The 27,161-nt window shown below is 46.5% G+C and overlaps 1 protein-coding gene and 1 long non-coding RNA gene across 4 annotated transcripts in view; one reads left to right on the forward strand and one right to left on the reverse strand.

Annotated features, from left to right (window-relative positions):
• Window positions 1–1,167: 1,167 nt before the first annotated feature.
• LOC143955253 (uncharacterized) lies at window positions 1,168–14,435 on the reverse strand. Its single transcript, XR_013269793.1, has 4 exons — window positions 13,793–14,435; window positions 12,409–12,464; window positions 9,349–9,429; window positions 1,168–1,397 (listed from the first exon to the last, which is right to left on the reverse strand). It is a non-coding gene; the product is annotated as an uncharacterized LOC143955253 (long non-coding RNA).
• Window positions 14,436–14,685: 250 nt separating this feature from the next.
• The window catches only part of LOC143955255 (brevinin-2HS2A-like), a 278,539-nt gene continuing 266,063 nt past the window's right edge, over window positions 14,686–27,161 (forward strand). The window contains exons 1-2 of one of the 3 annotated variants that reach the window (XR_013269795.1): window positions 14,686–14,815; window positions 22,770–23,329. Coding sequence is in view for 1 of the 3 variants with exons in the window: in XM_077465336.1 (XP_077321462.1) it covers window positions 22,800–22,837 (38 nt within the window). In the remaining 2 variants the exon portion in view is untranslated. Of the gene's footprint in view, window positions 14,816–22,769; window positions 23,330–27,161 lie in introns of those variants that run through there. The other 2 variants (XR_013269796.1, XM_077465336.1) reach the window with 2 other exon arrangements.

Raw genomic sequence — 27,161 nt, forward strand, 5'->3', positions numbered from 1 at the left:
GGCCCGAGGCAAAGTAACTGAAAGGAGGATTCAGAGGTGGTGCGGTGCTGTCTCGGTTTGTGGAGAGGCCTAGCAACTGGAGAAACATCCAGGGGAGAACTCTTTGGGAGAAGGCCACGCAAAGGCTGGCTTCTCAGAAGGAGCCTGGAGGGTTGGTTGAAAGCCCCCATGCGAATCTGATCTTGCATGGTATCGCCGGACCGGCTGAAAGATACTGGTGCCGTACGAGGGTTCTCTAAGTTTGTCTACATCTTTCAGTTATTCAAGTGTTCTACAACAAGTCTGTGGCAGAGACTTTATTCAAGTGTTCTACAACAAGTCTGTGGCTGAGACTTTATTCAAGTGTCCTATAGCAAGTCTGTGGGAGAGACTTTGCTTTGCTTGAGCACTCTATCGGCTGCTAGGCCTGGTGAGAGAAGGACTATCCGATAAGGGGGAGGATCCAGTTGGGAATGGCTATTCTCTGGATTTTCTAATGTGAGAGACTTTTTGCTACTTGACTAAGTTCCGAGAGTACCTGGACTTTCTACCTAAACCCTCTAACCCTATATGAGAGACTGTTTCTTTTATTCTTCTATCCAAATAAAAATCCCTAGAATGGATCTGGTGTCAGTCTCCGCAGTTCTTGGGCCATCTACCTCGGAAAACCCCTAGACATACACGAGGTCAAGAAGGTAACGGTAAGCCCAACCAAATCAGCCGCTCCTTCGGGAGTCAGTGCTATATATATATATATATATATATATATATGTATATATGTTTAGGGGTTAGAAGTAACTATCTAACAAAAACTAGTGATTTAAACTTGTAAAAAAAAAAGGTCCAGAAAAAGCCTGGTCTTCTTGTTGGATCAGGGTTGGAATCTAGGTTGGAAAAAAGGTTTCATGTTTAGTGTCGGTGTCTTTAGGTTGGAGTTGGATAAAAAATACAAACTGTGCACTATTGTTTCTGGGCCGTACTACAGGTACAAACAGCAAATAATGTACTCTATATGCTTTTATATTGACTGGAGAAAGTGGAGGATCTATCTTAAGCAGTGGGATGGGTGGATTCCAACTGAAAGTTGATAAGTGATTACATTCCCTTGAAAGTTATCTAAGGACTATATTTTACCCCAACTAAAGTTCATCATAAAATAATAGTAAAGAAGAAAATAGTGTCTGAGACATATATATATTTATATATATATATTCTATGAAACATTTTACATTTAAATGATATCCCACATCAGATAACTTCCAATTCACGTTCTACATCCTCCAGTAACTTTACATTTTATGGTATCTATCACAGTCCCTGCCAGTGCTGCCAGATTGGTAACCAACTTCTTGACTGTAGTAAGGAAACTTCTTTTTACTTCTTGCTGTACTTCCCCTTGGTCGTCATCGGCTTCTCTCCTGAGAAAAGACACAGTTACCATTACATAAAGCAACATAATTACACAAAAACTGTATTTCATGGGGACTAAAAATGTGTATTTTTAGGACACATTGACTACTATCAGTGGCGGCCCATCCATAGGGGGCGCCTTGGTGTGGCCCCCCCTCCAGGCAGTCGTAAAGAAAAAAAAAAGTAAAAAAAAAAACACATTTTTTTAAAGCTGGCCCTTTTAAAAAAAAATACAAAAAAAGGCCCTTAAGTGCACTGTGTTCGGACGCCGGACACAGTCCGACGCCGGACACAGTGCACCTATGGGAAGCACCATGTCTATGCAATCACGAGATTGCAGACGTGCCACTTTATTTGTGGGCGTTTAGCCTGCCATGTGGCCAGGGCAGGACTTACCATTGGGCTTGACTGGGCTCAAGCCCATGGGCCCCACCCAATTGGGGACCCCGCCAAGATACATAGCCGAGTGTACCCGTCTGGGCTCCGCTCACAGTTATGCCCAGTCCCGCCCTATGATGGACATAACACAGGGACTGGGCGTGACTGTCAGCCGAGCCGAGTACTCTCGGCTCCGCTCGGGACTGCGAGAGGGCCCAAGAGCCGCCGAGATACACAGGAATCTGTATCTCGGCGGCGCCATTTTTAAACTTCAAGACTGCAATGACAAGCCTGCAAATGACACTGGACAAGGCTGCAGATGGATGGGCAAGGCTGCAGATGGACACTGATAAGGCTGCATTGATGGGCATTTAAATGTAAGTTTTTTTCCTTAAACTTCCCTCCTAAAAGTTTTTTTTACTTAAAATTCCCTCCTAAACTTCGGGTGCGTGTTATACACCGATAAATATGGTAATGTATAGAAGGTAGGGCCCGAAAGTGACTCAAGCCCAGGGGCCCTCACCACCCTAAGTCCTGCCCTGCATGTGGCGCTTTCTGAGGCGCCGAGTAGCTTCCGCCCGTTTGTAGTATATATTACTACGGCCGGGCGGTTTGATTGACATCTGAGTTTGATGTCACTTCCTGTTTTCTCTCTCCAATTGTGCCCAGGAAAGAGGAAACAGGAAGTATGAGAGGATGGACCTCTCCACAGGAGACACTGCTGGAGAGGACAACACACAGCAAGGTAAGTAACGGGGGAGGGGTTTTGATGGGACACAAGCAGGCTGTTGCAATTTGGTGGGACACATGCTGCTGCAATTTGGTGGGACACATGCTGCTGCAATTTGATGGTGACACATGCTGCTGCAATTGATGGTGACACATGCTGCTGCAATTGATGGTGACACATGCTGCTGCAATTTGGTGGGACACATACTGCTTTAATTTGGTGGTTATACATGCTGCTGCAATTTGGCGGTGACACATGCTGCTGCAATTGATGGTGACACATGCTGCAATTTGGTGGGACACATGCTGCTGCAATTTGGTGGGACACATGCTGCTGCAATTTGGTGGTGACACATGCTGCTGCAATTGATGGTGACACATGCTGCAATTTGGTGGGACACATGCTGCAATTTGGTGGGACACATGCTGCTGCAATTTGGTGGGACACATGCTGCTGCAATTGATGGTGATACATGCTGCTGCAATTTGGTGGGACACATGCTGCTGCAATTTGGTGGGACACATGCTGCTGCAATTTGGTGTGACACACACTTCTGCAATTTGGTGGTTATACATGCTGCTGCAATTTGATGGTGACACATAATGCTGCAATTTCATGGGATACATGCTACTGCAATTTGATGGGACACATGCTGCTACAATCTGGTGGTGACACATGCTGCTGCAATTGATGGTAACACATGCTGCGGCAATTGATAATGACATAGGCTGCTGCATTTGGTGGGACACAGGCTACATTTTATGTGACACAGGCTGCATGTAAGGAGGGACTCCGCTGGGGGCACCCGATGTAAGGACAGACTCCACTGGGGACACCTGATGGCATCTGGTGGCAGGCCTCGGGGCTAGTGACACACTCAGGGCTCCCACTGATTCTGCATTATGGTGAGTTGAATGATTTAATTTTATATTACAATGTTATAATAGAAATAATGCGCTTCAATCATCCTGACACCATAACAATCATGGTGCCAGGATGATTGAAGTGCTAACACCAGGTGTTTGGAATATCTTTATCTGCTGATTGTTCAACTTTCTAGAATATTTCTATTGTTGTGTAGGATCTGGGCCTGCTGTCCCTCCATCCCTCTCTCCCTCTCCCTCCGTCCCTCATTCATCTCAGACACTAACCACACCACCTTAGAGCCACGCCCACTATTTCACTGAAGGGTCAAAAAGGAAGGGCGGGGTCTGGCGCCCCCCCATCCTAAAACTTCACCAGCCACCACTGACTACTATTCTATGACCACAATAACATGCTAAAGCAGGGATATGCAATTAGCGGACCTCCAGCTGTTGAAAAACTACAAGTCCCATCATGCCTCTGCCTCTGGGTGTCATGCTTGTGGCTGTCAGTCTTGCTATGCCTCATGGGAATTGTAGTTCTGCAACAGCTGGAGGTCCGCTAATTGCATATCCCTGTGCTAAAGGAATATCACATAAGGGGATGCCAAAAAGTTGAATCCATTATTGAATAGCCACCAGGAACATTCTGATGTGTTTCATGCTATGGCATGGAGCTTTCTCATCAGTGAGTGGATACAGCTAAAGCTGCCCATACACCAGTACAATTTTATTCATTCCGAAAAATCTTTCACCAGAGCATTCCATCTTGCCATCATTGAATCAACTAATTGATTCATAAGCCCTTCAAATTTCACCCAAAAATCATAAAGTGTTGTGCTAAATAAACATTAAGATGATCATACATGTATGCATATGTCATAATTTAAGTGAAAACAAACTGAAGAAAGGGAACAAAAGTAAATATCTATAAATATCCTAAGAACCTAATGTGAAAAAGTTCATAAAATAAAAGTCCACGGAGGGCCACCAATGATGTATCCATATAGATTCAAAGTCCTGGAAATGATGATCCAATGACAATGACGGCCACCAGCGTGACAATCCCACCACCATGGATAATGACGGTACGCTTACCAGAGGTTGTGGACTCAAACACCTTATGTTAGTGAGTCACTCAAGCAGGGGTAAATAGTAGACATGTGCATTCATTTTCGTCCGAATTTCAGCTATTTTCGTTTGACAAACGATAACAAAAGCACAGAATCCGAAAAACTAAAGATCCGACATAAATAAATGCTTTATTTTCATTTTAGTTGTTACAACAGCTCGATATAGAATAGGAGATTCGACGTGACTCTGACAATAACGATCTGTGTCTATAGAACCTGTGGTCGAATGTGCCTAACCTTACCTCTATTAGTCCAAGATTATATAGAGAAAATATTCAACAGAGAAAAAAGATTTGACAGAGAGAAAAGATTATGCAAGTTATTGTCCTAAAAAGTGTTTGGGGACCCGGGTCCTGCCCCAGGGCACATGGATCAATGCAAAAAAAAAGTTTTAAAAACTGACGTTTTTTCGGGAGCAGTGATTTTAATAATGATTAAAGTGAAACAATAAAAGTGTAATATTCCTTTAAATTTCGTAGGGGGGGTGTCTATAGTACAGTGCCTTGCGAAAGTATTCGGCCCCCTTGAACTTTTCAACCTTTTGCCACATTTCAGGCTTCAAAAATAAAGATATAAAATTTTAATTTTTTGTGAAGAATCACCAACAAGTGGGACACAATTGTGAAGTGGAACGAAATCTATTGGATATTTTAAACTTTTTTAGCAAATAAAAAACTGAAAAGTGGTGCGTGAAAAATTATTCGGCCCCTTTACTTTCAGTGCAGCAAACTCACTCCAGAAGTTCAGCGAGGATCTCTGAATGATCCAATGTTGTCCTAAATGACTGATGGTGATAAATAGAATCCACCTGTGTGTAATCAAGTCTCTGTATAAATGCACCTGCTCTGTGATAGTCTCAGGGTTCTGTTGAAAGCGCAGAGAGCATCATGAAGACCAAGGAACACACCAGGCAGGTCCGTAATACTGTTGTGGAGAAGTTTAAAGCCGGATTTGGATACAAAAAGATTTCCCAAGCTTTAAACATCCCAAGGAGCACTGTGCAAGCGATCATTTTGAAATGGAAGGAGTATCAGACCACTGCAAATCTACCAAGACCTGGCCGCCCCTCTAAACTTTCAGCTCAGACAAGGAGAAGACTGATCAGAGATGCAGCCAAGAGGCCCATAATCACTCTGGATGAACTGCAGAGAACTACAGCTGAGGTGGGAGAGTCTGTCCATAGGACAACAATCAGTCGTACACTGCACAAATCTCGCCTTTATGGAAGAGTGGCAAGAAGAAAGCCATTTCTCAAAGATATCCATAAAAAGTCTCGTCTAAAGTTTGCCACAAGCCACCTGGGAGACACACCAAACATGTGGAAGAAGGTGCTCTGGTCAGATGAAACCAAAATCCAACTTTTTGCCCACAAAACGATATGTTTGGCGTAAAAGCAACACAGCTCATCACCCTCAACACACCATCCCCACTGTCAAACATGGTGGTGGCAGCATCATGGTTTGGGCCTGCTTTTCTTCAGCAGGGACAGGGAAGATGGTTAAAATTGAGGGGAAGATGGATGCAGCCAAATACAGGACCATTCTGGATGAAAACATGTTGGAGTCTGCAAAAGACCTGAAACTGGGACAGAGATTTATCTTCCAACAAGACAATGATCCCAAGCATACAGCAAAATCTACAAAGGAATGGTTCACAAATAAACGTATCCAGGTGTTAGAATGGCCAAGTCAAAGTCCAGACCTGAATCCAATCGAGAATCTGTGGTAAGAGCTGAAAACTGCTGTTCACAAATGCTCTCCATCCAACCTCACTGAGCTCAAGCTGTTTTGCAAGGAAGAATGGGCAAGAATTTCAGTCTCTCGATGTGCAAAACTGATAGAGACATACCCCAAGCGACTTGCAGCTGTAATCGCAGCAAAAGGTGACTCTACAAAGTATTAACGCAAGGGGGCCGAATAATTTTGCACGCCCCACTTTTCATTTTTTTATTAGTTAAAAAAGTTTCAAAAATCCAATAGATTTCGTTCCACTTCACAATTGTGTCCCACTTGTTGGTGATTCTTCACAAAAAATTAAAATTTTATATCTTTATGTTTGAAGACTGAAATGTGGCAAAAGGTTGAAAAATTCAAGGGGGCCGAATACTTTCGCAAGGCACTGTATGCCTGTGAAGGGGCGCATGTTTCTGGTGCTTAGAGCTGTCCCTGCACAAAGTGTCATTTATGCAGGAAAAAAAGTCCTTTAAAATCACTTGCAACTATTATGAATTGTCGGCTCCGTAATACAGAGAACACTTATTGAAAGTCATTGATAAAATAAAGAAATAAATAAATAAAAAACGTGGGAGTCCCCCAAATTCAATTACCAGGCCCTTCAGGTCTGGTATGGATATTAAGGGGAATCCTGCGTCAAATTTAAAAAAAAAATTGACGTGGGGTTCCCCCTAAATATCCATACCAGACCCTTTATCCGAGCACGCAACCTGGCAGGCCGCAGGAAAAGAGGGGGGGGACGAGAGAGCGGCCCCCCTCCCTCCTGAACCGTACCAGGCCACATGCCCTCAACATTGGGAGGATGCTTTGGGGGTCTTCGACCCCTCAAAGCACCTTGTCCCCATGTTGATGTGGACAAGGGCCTCATCCCCACAACCGTGGCCGGTGGTTGTAGGGGTCTGCAGGCGGGGGGCTTATCAGAATCTGGAAGCCCCCTTTAACAAGGGGACCCCCAGATCCCAGCCCCCCCATTTGAAATGGTAAGGGGGTACAAAAGTACCCCTACCCAGGCCCCATCAGAGAACTCTATAGAACCTGTGCACTGCAAGCCAGCCCTGCTGATCACAGACACTCCAAATCTCGGGCGAGGTGCGGGAGCCTCCTGCATTTAGGGGGCGGCTTCCGGACACCTGCAAGTGCTGCACTATATCCCGGCTGCGGGGCTGATCCTGGATGGTCCCCTGGTTCACAGCTGGGGATGATCGGTGCAGCGGGAGGGACAGCTGTGATCACCGATCTTCCTGTATAGCTGACAGACGCTTCTCCTTCTCTACCTCTTGCAGCTGTTGGCAAAAAGGCTATACAGGGAGATCGTGTTCACAGCTGTCCCTCCTGCTGCACCGATCATCCCCGACTGTTCCCTGTATCCTCCTCCTCCAGATCCCCTCCGTGTCCTTCTCCCCCCATTCTTCTATGGCTCCCTTCTGTGTCCTACACCCCCTTCTTCTTCGGCTCCTTGTCGTCTTCCTCTTCGTCCCCCACAGCCGGCTTCCCTCCTCTCCTCTCCTGCCGGTTGTGGGAATCTGTCAGGGTGGAGAGCGGAGGAAGAAACTGGTCATTTACCGGCCCCCTCCTTTTCTGATCTGGACACAGTGAGCGCGATCGCTCCTGTATCCAGTGAAAACTGAGCAGAGTAACCTGTATGTTTACTCTGCTCAGTTTATGAATGGACAGGAGCCCCTGTCTTCTGTCCATTCATCTTCAATGCTGAAAAAGGGACTGGGGAATCAATGTCCTCAGTCCCTTTTCCTGTCTCAAAGAGATGTCAGGGGTCTGTTTAGACCTCTGATATCTCCCCAAAGCCCCCCCTCCCCCCCCGCCCAACAGGGTTGATTTAGAAAAAAATTCAAAAAATATTTGAAAAAAACAAAAATTGTAAACAAAAATGATAAATAATTAAATTATAAAATAAAAAACTACTGACACCACCCCCCTGCCCTACCAACACTGTCCACTGCCCCAACCCGCTCCCCCCACAAAGCGCTGTGAATTAAAAAAATAAAAATAAATTGTAAAAAAACAATATGTAAAAATAAAAACTAAAACTAAAAACTGACAACGTTTACTGCCCTACTGACCCCATCCTGCACATACTACTCATCGCACATATTACCCACTGCACTGTATATTCCCTATTTAACATTACTACATTCTGCACTATGTAAGTCATCTCAGACTCTATTAAACCACACCCCATTTAAGCCACGCCCAATATGTAGCATGGCTTAAGCCACGCCTACCTCCCTGAAATGAGTTTTTGCAGGTTGGGATGTCTGAGATCAATATTGTGTCTTTGGCTTCCATATGCTCCTTGCTGTGTGTTCTACGTCTGATTCTGGTTACCAATCTTGGCTTGTTCTTGACTGTCCTTGTCTGCTTCATATCCTGACCTTGGCGTGTTCCTTGACTATGCTTACCTGCTTGTTGCCCCAACCTTGGCGTGTTCCTTGACTATGCTTACCCTTACCTGCTTGTTGCCCCGACCTAGGCGTGTTCCTTGACTATACTTAACTGCTTGTTGCCCTGACCTTGGCTATGCTCACCTGCTTGTTGCCCCGACCTTGGCGTGTTCCTTGACTGTGCTTACCTCGCTTGTTTCCCCCGACCTTGGCATGTTCCTTGACTATGCTTAACTGCTTGTTGCCCCAACCTTGGAGTGTTCCTTGACTATGCTTACCTGCTTGTTGCCTCGACCTTGGCGTTTTCCTTGACTATCCTTACCTGCTTGTTGCCCCAACCTTGGTGTTTTCCTTGACTATCCTTACCTGCTTGTTGTCCTGACCTTTGGCTATCTCCTGACTATCCTTTGTTGTCACAGTCTGCTGCATCCTCTCTACCATCCTGTACTCTACCATGAGAGTGAGCTGGGGGGCCCTGGGGGTCGCCCCCTGGAGCCAGACTGCCAGACTGCAGTCTAAATACTCCACATAAGCCCATGCTTGTCTTCTCATGCCCTTGCCCATTCCAGTAAGATAAATTTGTTTTCAAAGTAATACTAAAGTCTCGTCTTTTTTTTGTTATGTTACATTATGTATTTCACCTTTATGTTTAGTAGGTTGCCCAGAATTAAACTTTAGTAGTCTATACCTTTATTTAAAAAAAAAAAAAACTCTTATACATACTTACTGACAGAGAGATAAGGAGATGGTCCCAAGAAAGAAGAGGAGTAACAGGGATTTCTTCAAGGTGAACATCTTTGGGCTCTGTGGATCATTTGGATTCATGAAAAGAAAAAGAAGATGAAATAAAAAATATGTCTTGAAACATGAGGCCCCCTAATATTAGGCACCCATAAAATGTTTATTTCAATACAATAAAGGATCCAATGTTTGCTATAAATCATGACTTCTTAATTGTTCCATGTTGATCTATCTGTCAGTCACAGGCAGCTGATGGGTAGACGGCATCCCCTCTGCTGACTTACACACAGCAGCTCTGCTCTCCATCCGCCCCTTCTCCTCTCCTGTCCATCCCGGGTGCTTGTATGTGACATCTCTAGCAGGGACATGAAGGGAGAATTAGAGGCGGGGCCAGTGGGAAACAGCACAGCAGAAAAGGACTCCTCAGAGCCGCTTCACTGCTTAGCTCTGTAAATTAAATAAAAGCTGCCCTGCCATTTGCCCTGAGCTCATGTAAGGTACTCTGACCCCATGTGCCCCGATCCCATGTGCTCTGATCCCATGTGCCCTGATTCATAAGGTACTCTGATCCCATGTGCCCTGATCCCATGTGCTCTGATCCCATGTGCCCTGATTTCATGTGCTCCAATCCTATGTGCTCTGATCCCATGTGCATTGATCCCATGTGCCCCAATCCCATGTGCCCCGATCCCATGTGCTCTGATCCCATGTGCTCTGATTCCATGTGCCCTGATCCCATATGCTCTGATCCCATGTGCTCTGATCCCATGTGCCCTGATCCCAAACGCACTGATCCCATGTGCCCCAATCCCATGTGCTGTGATCCCATGTGCCCTGATCTCATGTGTTTTGATCCATCTGCCCTGATCCCATGTGCTCGGATCCCATGTGCTCTGATTACATGTGCCCTGATCCCATGTGCTCCTATCCTATGTGCTCTGATCCCATGTGCCCTGATCCCATGTACTCTGATCACGTGTCCCAATCCCATGTGCTCTGATCCCATGTGCTCCGATTCCATGTGCCCTGATCCCATATGCTCTGATCCCATGTGCTCTGATCCCATGTGCCCTGATCCCAAACGCACTGATCCCATGTGCCCCAATCTCATGTGCTGTGATCCCATGTGCCCTGATCTCATGTGTTTTGATCCATCTGCCCTGATCCCATGTGCTCGGATCCCACGTGCTCTGATTACATGTGCCCTGATCCCATGTGCTCCTATCCTATGTGCTCTGATCCCATGTGCCCTGATCCCATGTACTCTGATCACGTGTCCCAATCCCATGTGCTCTGATCCCATGTGCCCTGATTTAATGTGTTTTGATCCATCTGTCCTGATCCCATGTGCTCTTATCCCATGTGCCCTGATCCCATGTGCCCTGATCTCATGCGCTTTGATCCATGTGCCCTGATCCAATGTACTCTGATACCATGTGCCTTGACTTGTGCTCTGATCCCATGTGCCCTGGCCCTATGTGCTTTGATCCATGTGCTCTTATCCCATATGCTTTGAACCCACGTGCATGATCTCATGTGCTTTGATCCATGTGCCCTGATTCCATGTACTCTGAATCCCATGTGCCTTGACTCGTGCTCTGATCCCACGTGCCCTGATCCCATGTGCTCTATTCCTATGTGCTCTGATCTCATGTGCCCTGATTCCATGTGTTTTGATCCAGGTGCTATTATCCTGTGTGCCCTAATCCCATGTGCCCCGATCCCATGTGCTCTGACCCATGTGCCCTTACCTCATGTGCTCTGATTCCATGTGCTCTGACCCATGTGCCCTGATTCCATGTGCTCTGATTCCATGTGCCTTGATCCAGGTGCTCTGATTCATGTGCCCCGATCCCATGTCCTCTGATCCTATGTGCTCTGATCCCATGTGCCCTGATTCCATGTGCTCTGATGTCGTGTGCCCTGATTTCATGTGCTCTGATGTCGTGTGCCCTGATTCCATGTGCTTTGAACTCATGTGCCCTGATTCCATGTGCTCTGATGTCATGTGCCCTGATTCCATGTGCCCTGATCCCATGTACTTTGACTCGTGCTCTGATCCCATGGGCCCCGATCCCTGATTCCATGTGCTCTGACCCATGTGCCTGGATCCTATGTGCTATGATTCCATGTGCTTTGATCCAGGTGCCCTGATCCTATGTGCTCTGATCCCATGTGCCCTTATCCTGTGTGCCCTGATCCCATGTGCTCTGACCCATGTGCCCTTATCTCATGTGCTCTGATTCCATTTGCCCTGATCCCATGTGCCCTGATCCCATGTGCTCTGATTCCATGTGCTCTGATGTCATGTGCCCTGATTCCCTGTGTTTTGAACCCATGTGCCCTGATTCCATGTGCTCTGATCCCATGTGCCCTGATTCCATGTGCTCTGATGTCATGTGCCCTGATTCCCTGTGTTTTGAACCCATGTGCCCTGATCCCATGTACTTTGACTCGTGCTCTGATCCCATGTGCCCTGATCCCTGATCCCATGTGTTCTGACCCATGTGCCTTGATCCTATGTGCTATGATTCCATGCACTTTGATCCAGGTACCCTAATCCTATGTGCCCCGATACCATGTGCCCTTATCTGATGTGCTCTGACCCATGTTCCCTGATCCCATGTGCTTTGATTCAGGTGCCCTGATTCATGTGCCCTTATCCCATGTGCTCTGATGTCATGTTCCCTGATTCCATGTGCTCTAATCCATGTGCCCTGGTCCCGTGTGCTTTGATCCCATGTGCCCTGATCCCAGGTGCTCTGACTAATGTACCCTGATCTCATGTGTCTGATCCCATGTGTCCTGACTCATGTACTCTGATCCCATGTGCTCTGATTCATGTGATCTGATCCCATGTGCTCTGATTCCGTGTGCCCTGGTCCTGATCCTGCCCCGTCTCATCCTTACTTGCCAGCATTGAGAATAAAAATAAAACAGAGAAGTTATGTAAACTTTACCTGAAAGATGAATACCAAGGATTCTTTCCTTATAAATAATTATAATACGATTAATAATAATGATATTCCAGCATATACTTACCGGGTAGTTCAGTGCTGAGAATGTAGACAGCTGGAAGACTTCAATGGAGGTCTACCCTACAGAGAACAGGGTTAGCTTATATAATAAAATACAAACAAGTTGAGTACACAGAAATTTTCATTTAAGTTTACAGTAAAAGTCACATCTTTCTCAGGAACACAAACCTGACACCACTTGAATTTATTAAAATATTTACCTGCTAGCTTTCAGGTGGGACAAATAGCACCTAGTAAGCATTCTAAATATCTCCTGATCTGCTATTTAGACAGTTTTATTCTAAGTGGAACTCCAGCCCAAATGTTCATTTAATTTTTATAAATACATTTTATAATATATTTTATAATATTATATATTATTTATTTCGGGCTGTTATTATTACTGTTATATATTATTTCGGGCTGTTATTATTACTGTTATATATTATTTCGGGCTGTTATTATTACTGTTTTTTGCTGTTAGGTTTTCAGTTAGCTTCACTTAAAATAGAGGGACCAGGTATCTTAGGTATCCAGTGACAGAGCCTGTTTTCAGGGGGCTGTCTTTGGATAAAAAGTGCCCCCATTTCTGTCCCCAGCAGGGGCGGTGCTCAGGACACCATTCAGAAATCTATTAACCTCAACTGAAGTCACTCAAAGCAAATATTCCGGTAGACTTGTGCAGAAAAAAAAAAAAATGTTTTGTTTCGATTCATTATTTACATACAATTGTTTAGTTAAATTAGTTCATTTAATTAGTTTTCAAAATGTATTTTGTTAATTTGTTTCTATTTCAAATTCGAATCTTGGATGGTTATATTCTTTCTATACAAAAGAGGGGAAGGCGCACTGACCTAGTGCATTACCATAGAAGAGCTTTATTTAAAAACAAATCAAATAGCAAAATGGCTACTCACAAACGAGTATTGATCAAAGGCAAAATCAATACAAATAAATCCATCGCACCGAACGTTGGCAGACGTCAGTGGAAATCCAGATCAGATGTCAGTGGAATTGGTAAATACCTCAACGAAAATGGCTAACGTGTTTCGGGAGTGACCCCCTTTCTTCAGAGCCAAAATGGGCAATGGTCTCTCGCTGGAGGCTACCGGATATATATATATATATATATATATATATATATATATATATATATATATATGGAAGTTTCTAAACACATGTGGTCGGAAGGGTCATGAAGCTCCACCCACAAAAAAAAAAAAATAATAATAATTTTTTTTTAAATAAAATTCTATAAAATAATATACTATAAAATAATTGACTACCCATTCACATATAGGGAAACATTTTCTAGTAAACACCTCCATGTAAAAAAGGACGACCGCTCTATTTTACTTATTTTACTCCTATCTGTATACTCATGTGGGAAAGGGGGACTAGGATTTTACCTTAGATTTACGCCAGTGACCACTCCGGCATTCTATTAGTTGATTCAATATATTGGTACATGAAAACCGCACCTGTACATGCACCTGTACGTGCAGGGAGGAAGTACTCGGTGATCACTCTCATGTACGCTCCACAAGTTGGCTGGAGCACACCTAGTCCCATATAACAGGAAGTGCGGGTGGATGTGCGTTCCACCCGCAACTTCCGGCCGCCCCAGCATGGACACTTCCGCTCAGGCGCACATCGAGGACGCCCGAGCACAGGCATCCGTCCGCCTATCGTGCTCCACTTCTGCTCCTGCGTGTAACCAGACCGCTGGAGCGCAAGCTGGAGCCAGGACCCGGAAGCGCGGGTGGAGAGAAACCCGCCCATACGTGCACCAGCCTAGTCCCTGGGCCTGGGGGCAGCAAAGTTAATTAATTCAATTAATTAATTAATTCAATTAATCCTCTAAAGAAATTTTGAATTATGATCTTCGGTTCTTTCGTATAGATTGTCTGCCCATTCACGTGCTTTCCATTTTTCCACTATTTAGATGGAATGCCGCCCCCTTTCCCCTACACTTTAGCATAGTTTATAGTGTCACTTTGCTGCCCCCAGGCCCAGGGACTAGGCTGGTGCACGTATGGGCGGTTGGTTCGGGTCTGGTAGCCTAAAGTTGTGGGCGGGTTTCTCTCCGCCCGCGCTTCCGGGCCCTGGCTCCAGCTTGCGCTCCAGCGGTCTGGTTACACGCAGGAGCGGAAGTGGAGCACGATAGGCGGACGGACGCCTGTGCTCGGGCGTCCTCGATGTGCGCCTGAGCGGAAGTGTCCATGCTGGGGCGGCCGGAAGTTTGCGGGTGGAACGCACATCCACCCGCACTTCCTGTTATACGGGACTAGGTGCTCTCCAGCCAACTTGTGGAGTGCACATGAGAGTGATCACCGAGTACTTCCTCCCTGCACGTACAGGTGCGGTTTTCATGTACCAATATATTGAATCAACTAATAGAATGCCGGAGTGGTCACTGGCGTAAATCTAAGGTAAAAGCCTAGTCCCCCTTTCCCACATGAGTATACAGATAGGAGTAAAATAAGTAAAATAGAGCGATCTATGTGTGTATGTACACCCATATATGTGTGTGTGTATGTGCACACGCGTGTGTTTTTGGGTATCTATGGGTGTACACATGGATATGTTTAGTCGTCCTTTTTTACATGGAGGTGTTTACTAGAAAATGTTTCCCTATATGTGAATGGGTAGTCAATTATTTTATAGTATATTATTTTATAGAATTTTATTTAAAAAAAAATTTTTTTTTTTTTTTTTTTTTTTGTGGGTGGCCCTTCCGACCACATGTGTTTAGAAACTTACATATATATATATATATATATATATATATATATATATATATATATATACCGGTAGCCTCCAGCGAGAGACCATTGCCCATTTTGGCTCTGAAGAAAGGGGGTCACTCCCGAAACGCGTTAGCCATTTTCGTTGAGGTATTTACCAATTCCACTGATATCTGATCTGGATTCGCCAACGTTCGGTGCAATGGATTTATTTGTATTGATTGTATTGATTTTGCCTTTGATCAATACTCGTTTGTTAGTAGCCATTTTGCTATTTGATTTGTTTTTATATAAAGCTCTTCTATGGTAATGCACTAGGTCAGTGCGCCTTCCCCTCTTTTGTATTGTTTTTCTCTAGTATCTGAACGAATGTTCTAAAGGAGGGCTGCAAGTAGGGATGAGCCGAACACCCCTCGGTTCGGTTCGCGCCAGAACTTTCGAACGGACCCCAAATTCGAACGAACTTTAGAACCCCATTGAAGTCTATGGGACTCGAACGTTCGAAATGAAAAGTGCTAATTTTAACGGCTAATATGCAAGATACTGTCCTAAAAAGGGTTTGGGGACCTGGCTCCTGCCCCAGGGGACATGGGTCAATGCCTAAAATGTTTTTAAAAATGGCCGTTTTGGCGGGAGCACTGATTTTAATGACGATTAAAGTGAAAAAAAAAGTGAAATATTCCTTTAAATATGGTGCCTGGGGGGTGTCTGTAGTATGCCTGTGAAGTGCCACGTGTTTCCCGTGTTTAGAACAGTCCCTGCACAAAATGACATTAAACGGAAATAACACCATTTAAAACTGTTTGCGGTTTTAATGTTATATCTGGTTCCTGCAATATGGTTGAAAATCATTGAGAAAAATGCCATGGGTATCCCTCCCTGCCCATTATCAGCCCCTTTAGGTCTTGTACGCATATTAAGGGGAACCCCGTACCCATATTAAAAAAAGGAAATGCGTGTGGCCCCCAGGCCCTATATACTCAGAACAGCAGTATACAGGCGGTGCAAACAAGACAGGGACTGTGTAGGTTTGTTGTGTTAAGTTGAATCTGTTTGTAATTTTCAACTGGTACATTTTTAAAGTGTAGCTCCAGTCAAAAAAATTATTTTTAAGCTTTTTGGAAAACATAGGGAAGGGTTATCACCCCTGTATAATTTGTTTTGTCATCCATCTTTTTTCATCTCACTTGCTGTTGTCTCCTTACGTTTGCGAGTAGGAGATGTTTGTAAGTTGGATGTTTGAAAGTAGGGGCCTGCCCTATATGCTCTGCAGAAATGGCGGAACAAGGTGCTGGTTTTGCCACAACATTGTAAGCCCTCAAAGTGACTCTTGGTGGGCGCTGGAGCGCCCTGCTGTGAACGATTATATCAAGAATTGTAATTACATGCCATTGTTGAACAGTGGTAGAAAAATTGACCTTTGGTGGTTGTGGTGCTGGTGCCACAACACTATAAGTCCTCACCGTTACTCTGGGTGGGCACAGGAAGGGGCCCTCCTGTGAAATATTATATCAAGAATTGTAATTACATGTCCCTGTTAAACAGGGGCAGAAAAATTGGGCCTTAGGCACTGCTGCTGGTGCCACCACACTGCAACCTCTCCCATATACTCTAGTTTTATTGCAGGAATTAGCCCTGCTGCAAAGCATTGCATCAAAAATTATAATTAAATGCCCCTGTTAAACAGGGGCAGAAAAATTGGGCCTTAGGCACTGGTGCTGGTGCCACCACACTGCAACCTCTGCCATATACTCTAGTTTTATTGCAGGAATTAGCCCTGCTGCAAAGCATTGCATCAAAAATTGTAATTAAACGCCCCTGTTAAACAGGGGCAGAAAAATTGGGCCTTAGGCACTGGTGCTGGTGCCACCACACTGCAACCTCTGCCATATACTCTAGTTTTATTGCAGGAATTAGCCCTGCTGCAAAGCATTGCATCAAAAATTGTAATTAAACGCCCCTGTTAAACAGGGGCAGAAAAATTGGGCCTTAGGCACTGGTGCTGGTGCCACCACACTGCAACCTCTGCCATATACTCTAGTTTTATTGCAGGAATTAGCCCTGCTGCAAAGCATTGCATCAAAAATTGTAATTAAACGCCCCTGTTAAACAGGGGCAGAAAAATTGGGCCTTAGGCACTGGTGCTGGTGCCACCACACTGCAACCTCTCCCATATACTCATGTTTGATTGCAGGAATTGGCCCTGCTGCAAAGCATTGCATCAAAAATTGTATTTAAACGCCCCTGTTAAACAGGGGCAGAAAAATTGGGCTGATGGCATCAACCAGAACCAGAAATGTTCTTCCAACATATCAGCGGAGAAGGAAGAGGATACACAATCAACATAACAGGACAGTCACTCAGCATCAGCATAGGCAGTCTTGAAGGGATGTGATATTTCAAAAAAAAATTATTCTGTTACATCAGCTTCAGGTGCTTGGTAGCTGTGGGTGATCCAAGACTGATTCATCTTGATGAAGGTCAGTCGATCAACTGATTCGGTGGACAGGCGCACCCTGTGATTGGTAACAAAGCCACCAGCAGCACTGAAGGTGCGTTCCGAAAGAACGCTGGATGCAGGACAGGCCAGTAGCTCAATTGCATACTGTGCAAGCTCTGGCCAGTGATCCATCCTCAAGACCCGGTAAGCCAGAGGATTTTCGGTGGGAAAGGTGTCCAAGTCTGACCTTGCCCCTAGGTATTCCTGCACCATGTAAATCAGACGCTGGCGATGGGTGCTGGAACCGATCATACCTTGGGGCTGCGGACTAAAAAATTGTCTGAAAGCATCAGTCAGACGGCCACCTTCTCCACCGCTCCTTCTGACCGATGCCTCAGCAACACGTTGTCCAGGACCAGGAGTTTGTAACCTCCCAGTCTCTGGGAACGCGTTGCACAGACCTTTCTGCAAGGACTCCCGGAGATGTCTCATCCTCTGCTCCCTCTACGATGGCAAGATAAGGTCGGCAACCTTACCCTTGTACCGTGGATCAAGGAGAGTGGCCAGCCAGTAATGGTCCCTCTCCTTGATCCGAAGAATACGTGGATCCTTCCGCAGGCTTTGCAGGATCAGGGAGGCCATGCAGCATAGGTTAGCTGAGGCATTTGGTCCGGAGTCCTCTGGGTCACTAAGGACAACCTCCTCCCAGCCACGTACAAGTCCACGTGTTTCTTGGGACTGTAAATCATCCCTACAAGACTGCTGCTGCTGCTGATGCTGATGCTGAGTGCCAGCCTCCACCTCCATGCTGACACAATCATCCTCCTCCTCCTCTTCCTCCTCCTCATCCTCTTCCTGTGTGATGGGTGGCACAGCAGGAACACTGTCTGGATAAAGGGGGCCTTGAGAGGCAAGGAAGTCCTCCTCTTCCTGCCTCTGTTCTGCCTCAAGTGCCCTGTCCATTATTCCACGCAGCGTATGCTCCAAGAGGTGGACAAGAGGTACAGTGTCACTGATGCATGCACTGTCACTGCTCACCATCCTTGTGGCCTCCTCAAACGGTGACAGGACAGTGCATGCATCCCTGATCATGCCCCACTGGCGTGGTGAGAAAAAACCAAGCTCCCCTGACCCTGTCCTGGTGCCGTAGTCGCACAGGTACTCATTGATGGCCCTCTGCTGCGTGTGCAGCCGCTGCAGCATGGCCAATGTTGAGTTCCATCTGGTGGGCATGTCACATATAAGGCGGTTCTTGGGCAGGTTCAACTCCTTTTGGAGCTCAGCCAGCCGAGCACAGGCATTAAATGATCGGCGGAAATGCACACAGACTTTCCTGGCCTGGTTCAGGACATCCTGTAAGCCGGGGTACCTGCCCAAGAACCGCTGCACCACCAGGTTAAGGACGTGAGCTACACAGGGCACATGGGTCAGTTGTCCCTGTCGGAGGGCGGAGAGGAGGTTGGTGCCATTGTCGCAAACCACCATTCCTGGCTTAAGCTGGCGTGGCGTCAACCACCTCTCGGCCTGCCCCTGCAGAGCTGACAAAACATCCGCCCCAGTGTGGCTCCTGTCCCCCAAACAAACCAGCGCAAGTACGGCATGGCATTGTTTTGCCTGCGTACTTGCGTAGCCCCTGGAACGCCTACGGAGCACCGCTGGTTCTGAGGACAGAGCACTGGAAGAGGCCATGGAGGAAGAAGAAGAGGAGGGGGTGGAGGAGAGAGGTGTCTGACAACCAATAGTAGCATTTTGGAGGCGTGGTGGCGGAACAACCTCCAAAACTACTGCACCTTGTCCTGCATCCTTCCCAGCTGCCAGAAGAGTGACCCAATGGGCCGTGAAAGACAGGTAACGTCCCTGTCCATGCCTGCTGGACCATGAGTCAGCGGTAATATGCACCTTACCGCTGACCGCCCTGTCCAGCGAGGCAAGGACATTGCCTTCCACATGCCGGTAGAGAGCCGGAATCGCCTTCCGTTAAAGAAAAAGTGGCGTTTGGGGACCTGCCACTGAGGAACTGCACATTGTACAAACTCACGGAAGGGAGCCGAGTCTACCAACTGAAAAGGCAGCAGTTGAAGTGCTAGCAATTTAGCCAAGCTAGCATTCAACCGCTGGGCATGTGAATGGCTGGGAGTGAACTTCTTTCGCCGGTCCAGCAGCTGGGGCAGGGACATTTGCCTGCTATAATCGGACGTGGGTGTACCGCTAGCAGAGTTCCCGGAAGCACTTGGCTGTGACACACCTAATTCTACACCTTCATTCCTCTCAGAGCAGGTTTCAGAGAGGACTGAAGGTCTAGTGGGGTTGGAGATGCCAGCTGATGAGGAGCAAGGAGAGGTCCGCTTTGTTCTTTGGTGTGGGTCTTTGAGGTACGCTTGCCAACGAGCTGCATGGCAGGTCAACATATGTCTGGTCAAGCATGTGGTGCCCAAGCGGCTGATGTTTTGGCCACGTGAGATACGCTTGAGACATATGTTGCAAATAGCATCGGTGCAATCTGATGCACTCATCTCAAAAAAGGCCCACACCAAAGAACTTTTAGAATAACGTGCAGAGGCAGCGCTCTGCACAGGCGGAGCTCTGCGGTGTGATTCAGTCGGTGTGCTGCCCCTAAGCTGGCCCCCGGAGGGCATCCTGCCTCGTTGGACATGTGCCTCCTCCTCCTCCTCCTCCTCCTCTCTCCTTCCAGGCACCCACGTGGAGTCAGTGCCCTCATCATCCCCTCCCTCTTCATCGCTGTAGCAAACCTGGCAGTATGCTGCAGCTTGTGGAACATGACTGCCAGATTGCTGTCCTTCTTGAGCATCCCCTCTCTCTGCGCTCATGCTACTGCCTTCCTCTAGCTGAGTGTCATCATCAGAGCCCACAAAACACTGGGCATCCTCCTGGAGCATGTACCCAACACTGTGCTCAAAGAGTTCAGGAGACTCCTCAGGAGGACGTGGTGGGTCTAGGGAAGGAGTCACTGAGGATGACATTGACAGGAGGGAAGACGATGCGTTGGCAGCTGCTTTGCTAGTACCCTGAGCCTGGGTGAGAGAGGATGAGGAGGATGAAGAGGGCTTGGTCATCCACTCTACCAAGTCGTTGGCATGTTGCGGCTCAACATGTCCAGCTGCCGAAAAGAAGGACAAGCGTGTCCCATGGCCACGTGCTGATGACAATGCACCGCGTCCACGACCAGCACTGTTGTCTCTAGACACAGAGCCTGCTTGCCCTCTTTTATCGGCTCGCGCCTGTCTGCCACTCCTTGCTGGCCTTCCAGACATGGCAATGGCCTGAAGGGAGTTGGGTAAAAAAGCAGTTGGGTAGTGTATATTGTGCTAGAGGCACACAACACCCACTAACTCCTGCAGATGCCTTTATTATAGAACACCAGAGATAAAGGGGTATATACAGATGTATACTGTGCTGTGCTGGAGGCACACACAACTTCCAATAACTCCTGCAGATGGCAAGTGGTCTCAAATAGAGAAGAGCTATGTAGGTGGATATAGCGGTATGTACTGGGTACAGAGCGCGCAGACTGCACGCACTAGCTCCTAACACTACTGACTGCAAGCTCTATTATAAAAGATAGATCACTAGCTATATAGGTGAGGTGAATATAGCGGTGTATACTGCGGTCAGGGCACTCAGACAACAACCACTACACAACAGCAAGATCGAAAATCGTCCGAAAACGATCGGTGTGTACTGTGTTGAAGGTACACAGAACACCCACTAACTCCTGCAGATGCCTTTATTATAGAACACCAGAGATAAAGGGGTATATACAGATGTATACTGTGCTGTGCTGGAGGCACACACAACTTCCAATAACTCCTGCAGATGGCAAGTGGGCTCAAATAGAGAAGAGCTATGTAGGTGGATATAGCGGTATGTACTGGGTACAGAGCACGCAGACAGCACGCACTATCTCCTAACACTACTGACTGCAAGCTCTATTATAAAAGATAGATCACTAGCTATATAGGTGAGGTGAATATAGCGGTGTATACTGCGGTCAGGGCACGCAGACAATAACCACTACACAACAGCAAGATCGAAAATCGGGCGAAAACGATCGGTGTGTACTGTGTTGAAGGTACACAGAACACCCACTGCTTCAGACGCCAACACACTACACAAGGCCGCCGCGCTGGCGGCCTTATATAATGTGGGGCCTGCACTACACAGCCTGAGCTATGATTGGCCACAGGCATCCTGCCTGTGGCCAATCATGGCTCTCCTCGCTGCTGGCGCTGCGATTGGCCAAGCATGCGGGGTCACAGTGCATGCTTGGCCAATCATGAGCCAGCAATGAACTGCGCCATCGCAGTGCATTGTGGGCCGTGAGCGCCACATGAATTTGGCGCGAACGGACCAAAATGTTCGGACTTCGCCGAACGGACGAACAGCCGATGTTCGAGTCGAACGTATGTTCGACTCGAACACGAAGCTCATCCCTAGCTGCAAGACCTTTTGACAAAACCATCTTAAACTATCTATATCACATTTCAAAGACCGAGACACCAGAGCGCAGGAGAATTTGTTGTTTTTGTATATTCTTTCTATTCCATTCTATTCTATTGTTTTTTTCTATTCTATTTTTTTTATTTTCTATTCTGTTCTTTTATTTTCTATTATATTCTATTATTTTCTATACTATTCAAATTCAAATTTATTCTATTCAAAATTAGAATTTTGGAAAACAGTTATATTGTTATATTCTCTATTTTATTCTATTATTTTCTATTGTTTATTCTATTCTATTCTTTTCTATTCTATTCTTTTTTCTATTCTATTATTTTCTATTCTATACTATTCTTTTCCATTATATTCAAATTTATTCTATTCGAAATTTGAATTTCAGAAGATGGTTATATTGTCCCTATTTTATTCTATTGAATTCTATTATATTCTATTTTTTACTCTTTTCTATTCTATTCCTTTATTTTCTATTAAATTTTGTTTTAATCTGTTCTTTTATTTTATATTGTAATTTGTTCTGTTTTACTATTCTTTTATTTTCTGTTTTGTCCTTTTTTTTCGATTCTATTGTTTCTATTCTTTTAACATGCACACAAGTTGACACAAAGGGCTTTGAATGGCTATTAAATGTAACCATCCTCACCTCAGATCTGTTTGCTTGTAATTAGTGTGTGTGTATATGAGTTTCTGTACTCCTGACTTACCCTTGCATCTTTTATCCAGTGCTGCACTGATGTTTCTGGATTCTGAGTCATGGGGAAAGCGAATTGTCAAAGGATCTGCGGGAAAAGGTAGTTGAACTGTATAAAACAGGAAAATTATATAAAAAAAGATAGCCAAGGAATTGTGACGGCCAATCAGCAGTGTTCAAACTCTAATCAAGAAGTGAAAAACAAGGGATTCTGTTGAAAGCGAATCTCGGTCAGGTAAACCAACTAAAATTTCAGCCATCACTGTCAGTAAAATTTTTCAGGATGCAAAGAAAAACCCACAAATAACTTCAGGTGAAATACAGGCCTCTCTGAAAACATGTGGTGTGGCTGTTTCAAGATGCACAATAAGGAGACACTTGAAGAAAGATGGGCTGCATGGTCAAATCACCAGAAGAAATTAATTAATATGCAAATGCCACAAAGTATCCCGCTTACTATACACCACATAGCACAGAGACAAGCCTCAAAACTTCTGGCACAAAGTCATTTGGAGTGATGAGACCAAAATTTTGCTGTTTGGCCACAACCATAAACTCTACACTGAGGAGTCAACAAGGCCTATGATGAAAGGTACACCATTCCTACTGTGAAACACGGGGGTGGATTGCTGATGTTTTGGGGATATGGGAGCTACAAAGGCACAGGAAATTTAGTCAAAATTGATGGCAAGATGAATGCAGTATGTTATCAAACAATAACAAACCAAAAGTTCCCTGCCCCCACCTATAACTTGCCTTCACAGCAAGGAGCACATGGAAGGGCAGACACATGAAAAACAAAGTATATGAAAAACAAACAAACTCTGGACAGCCGCACTCCGGATTAGATGAAAAATGAGTGAAAAAACTCCATATCACACGAATCACCACAGCAAAGGGAAAAAACATAAACCAAATAACTGACGCGTTTCACGCTAAAACCAGCGCTTACTCATAGCTAGCTTACGGCGCCATCGCAGTGCATTGCTGGCTAATGATTGGCCAAGCATGCACTGTGACCTCGCATGCATGGCCAATCACAGCACCGACAGCGAGGAGAGCCATAATTGGCCACAGGCAGAATGCCTCTGTGGCCAATTATAGCTCAGGGGGTTAAGTACACTCCCCACACTATATAAGGCCGCCAGCGCGGCGGCCTTGTGTAGTGTGTTGCGGCGGTCAGGGAAAGAGCAGGATAGGCAGGGAAGTGTCTTTGTGGCTTTAAAACTTAGCGCTGTTAAAGTGGGTGTTGTGTGCCTCAAGCACAGTATACACCTGAAGCTACCCTTTATTGCTGGTGTTCTGTTTCTGTAATACATTCATCTGCAGCAGTTAAAGTGGGTGTTGTGTGCCACCAGCACAGTATACACCTGAAGATACCCCTTATTGCTGGTGTTCTGTAATACAGGCATCTGCAGTAGGGATGAGCTTCGTGTTCGAGTCGAACGCATGTTCGACTCGAACATCGGTCGTTCGTGCGTTCGCCGAATTCCGAACGTTTGGGCCGTTCGCGGCAAAATTCGTGTGGCCCACAATGCACTGCGATGGCGCAATGCATTGCTGTCTCACGATTGGCCAAGCATGCACTGTGACCCTGCATGCTTGGCCAATCGCAGCGCCAGTAGCGGGAAGAGCAATGGTTGGCCACAGGCATCCTGCCTGTGGCCAATCATAGCTCAGACTGTGTAGTGCACGCCCCACACTATATAAAGCTGCCTTTCAGGCGGCCTCGTGTAGTGTTTGTTAGCATCTGAAGCAGTGGGTGTTCTGTGTACCTTCAACACAGTTACACACCAATCGTTTTTGGCTGATTTACTATTTTGCTCTTGTGTAGTGGTTACTGTCTGTGCCCTGACCGCAGTATACACCGCTATATTCACCTCACCTATATAGCTAGTGATCTAGCTTTAATAATAGAGCTTGCAGTCAGTAGTGTTAGTGCGTGCTGTGTGCCTGCTCTGTACCCAGTACATACCACTATATACACCTACATAGCTGTTCTCTATTTGAGCCCGATTGTCATTTGCTGGAGTTATTGGAAGTTGTGTGTGCCTCCAGCACAGCACAGTATACATCTGTATATACCCCTTTAACTCTGCTGTTTTCTTGTTATTGTCTGCGTTAGTGATGGACGAACTTCCGACGGGACGTTTCGCGAACGCGAAACGCGAACGGACACAAACGTTCGCGAAAACGACCGTTCGCCGCGGGCTCCATTGACTTCAATGGGAGGCGAATTTCGCAAACCTTTAGGTCGAATTTGCGGCCACGGGGTAATTATTAGGGGGTAGCACGTAGTCCCACCACCTGGACAATAGCATAATACATGTATGAGGTGAATTTGGGATCGATAACTACAAGCATTTTTTTTTTATTTGGGAAATTGTTCTGACAATTCAGGACTATGGAGCTAATGAAGGCAATGGAGGAGAGGGAAGGTCAGGGACCAGGGTAGGCAAACAAGAGGGTGCAGGAGATACAGAGCACTGACAGCAGCACCGTAATACAGAGCACTGACATCAGCACCGTGACATACAGCGCTGACAGCAGCTCCGTGACATACAGCGCTGACAGCAGCTCCGTGACATACAGCGCTGACAGCAGCTCCGTGACATACAGCGCTGACAGCAGCTCCGTGACATACAGCGCTGACAGCAGCTCCGTGACATACAGCGCTGACAGCAGCTCCGTGACATACAGCGCTGACAGCAGCACCGTGACATACAGCGCTGACAGCAGCTCCGTGACATACAGCGCTGACAGCAGCTCCGTGACATACAGCGCTGACAGCAGCTCCGTGACATACAGCGCTGACAGCAGCTCCGTGACATACAGCGCTGACAGCAGCACCGTGACATACAGCGCTGACAGCAGCTCCGTGACATACAGCGCTGACAGCAGCTCCGTGACATACAGCGCTGACAGCAGCTCCGTGACATACAGCGCTGACAGCAGCTCCGTGACATACAGCGCTGACAGCAGCTCCGTGACATACAGCGCTGACAGCAGCTCCGTGACATACAGCGCTGACAGCAGCTCCGTGACATACAGCGCTGACAGCAGCACCGTAAGCAGCCCCAGGAGGAAGTCAGCACAGCACAGGGATGGTGTGATCCCCTCATAATAAGAACCCCCAGGAGGAAGTCAGCACAGCACAGGGATGGTGGGAGCCCCTCATAATAAGAACACCCAGGAGGAAGTCAGCACAGCACAGGGATGGTGGGAACCCCTCATAATAAGCAGCCCCAGTAGAAATATGACACCGCTCAACCTCTTCAAAGAGGAGGGTAGGGGCATATAGTACGGTGTGCTTTTTTGGGTCAGGGAAGTGAGCCAAATGAATTAAGAAGGTCTGTGTGCTTGATTCCAAAAATTGTTTATAGACATATACATGGTCTACTGATCACATGTGTTGAATTCCTCCGAGATCCATGCCTCATTCATTTTTAGAAATGTGAGGTAGTTAACACTGTCGTGAGCTAGGCGAGTACGCTTATCGGTCACAATCCCCCCTGCTGCGCTGAACGTCCTTTCGGACAGGACACTGGATGAGGGGCAAGCCAACAGTTCGATTGCAAATTGGGCAAGCTCTGGCCAGAGGTCAAGCCTGCCCACCCAGTAGTCTAGGGGTTCATCACTCCTCAGAGCGTCCACATCGGCCGTTAACCCAATGTAGTCGGACACCTGACGGTCTAGGCGTTCCCTGATGCTGGATCCGGATGACACCTGTCGATGGGTCGGCTGAAAGAATGACCTCATATCCGAAGTCACCAACACATCTTCAAACCGGCCTCTTCTTGCAGGCGCTGTTGGATTGGTACCCGCAAATCCTTCTCTGGGAGTGGGAATTGCTCCTCTGCCAGCGCACGCAAAAGCAGAATGCAGCATTTCTCGAAGCAAGGCCTGGAAGTGCTGCATTCTGACAGCCCTCTGCGACGGCGGTAACATTTCCGCCATTTTGTGTTTGTACCGGGGATCTAAGTACGTTGCCACCCAGTACTGGTCCTTGACCCTCATGCTTTTTATACGGGGGTCCCTATTAAAACACTGGAGCATGAAGGCCCCCATTTGCACTCAAGCGGAAGGTATGTGGTGGTGGTGGTGTTGTTGGTGGTAGTGTCTTTGGGGGTGCACATAGCAGAGAGTGAAGAAGAGGGTGCAGATCGAGAGGATGAGGAGGGTGCAGAAGAATAAGGCTGAGTGAGCCACTCAACCAAGTCTGGTGCGTCCTTTAAAGTAATTGAACGCACCTTCTGCAACTTCCCACTTTGGCTCAAGGCTGTTGCTCCTGCCCTACCCCTACCACCCCTGCGGAAGGGCCTGCCTCTTCCTCTGCCTGTCATTTTTTAAATCACCCTGTGACAAAACTCTTAGTCCCTATACCGCTGAAGGACTGCTGCAGTATAGGGCAGCGGTCAGCAGTA

This window comes from Lithobates pipiens, unplaced genomic scaffold, assembly GCF_037356315.1.
Source record: "Lithobates pipiens isolate NorthernLeopardFrog02 unplaced genomic scaffold, aLitPip1_a1.2 Scaffold_35, whole genome shotgun sequence".
Classification (NCBI taxonomy): Eukaryota; Metazoa; Chordata; class Amphibia; order Anura; family Ranidae; genus Lithobates; species Lithobates pipiens.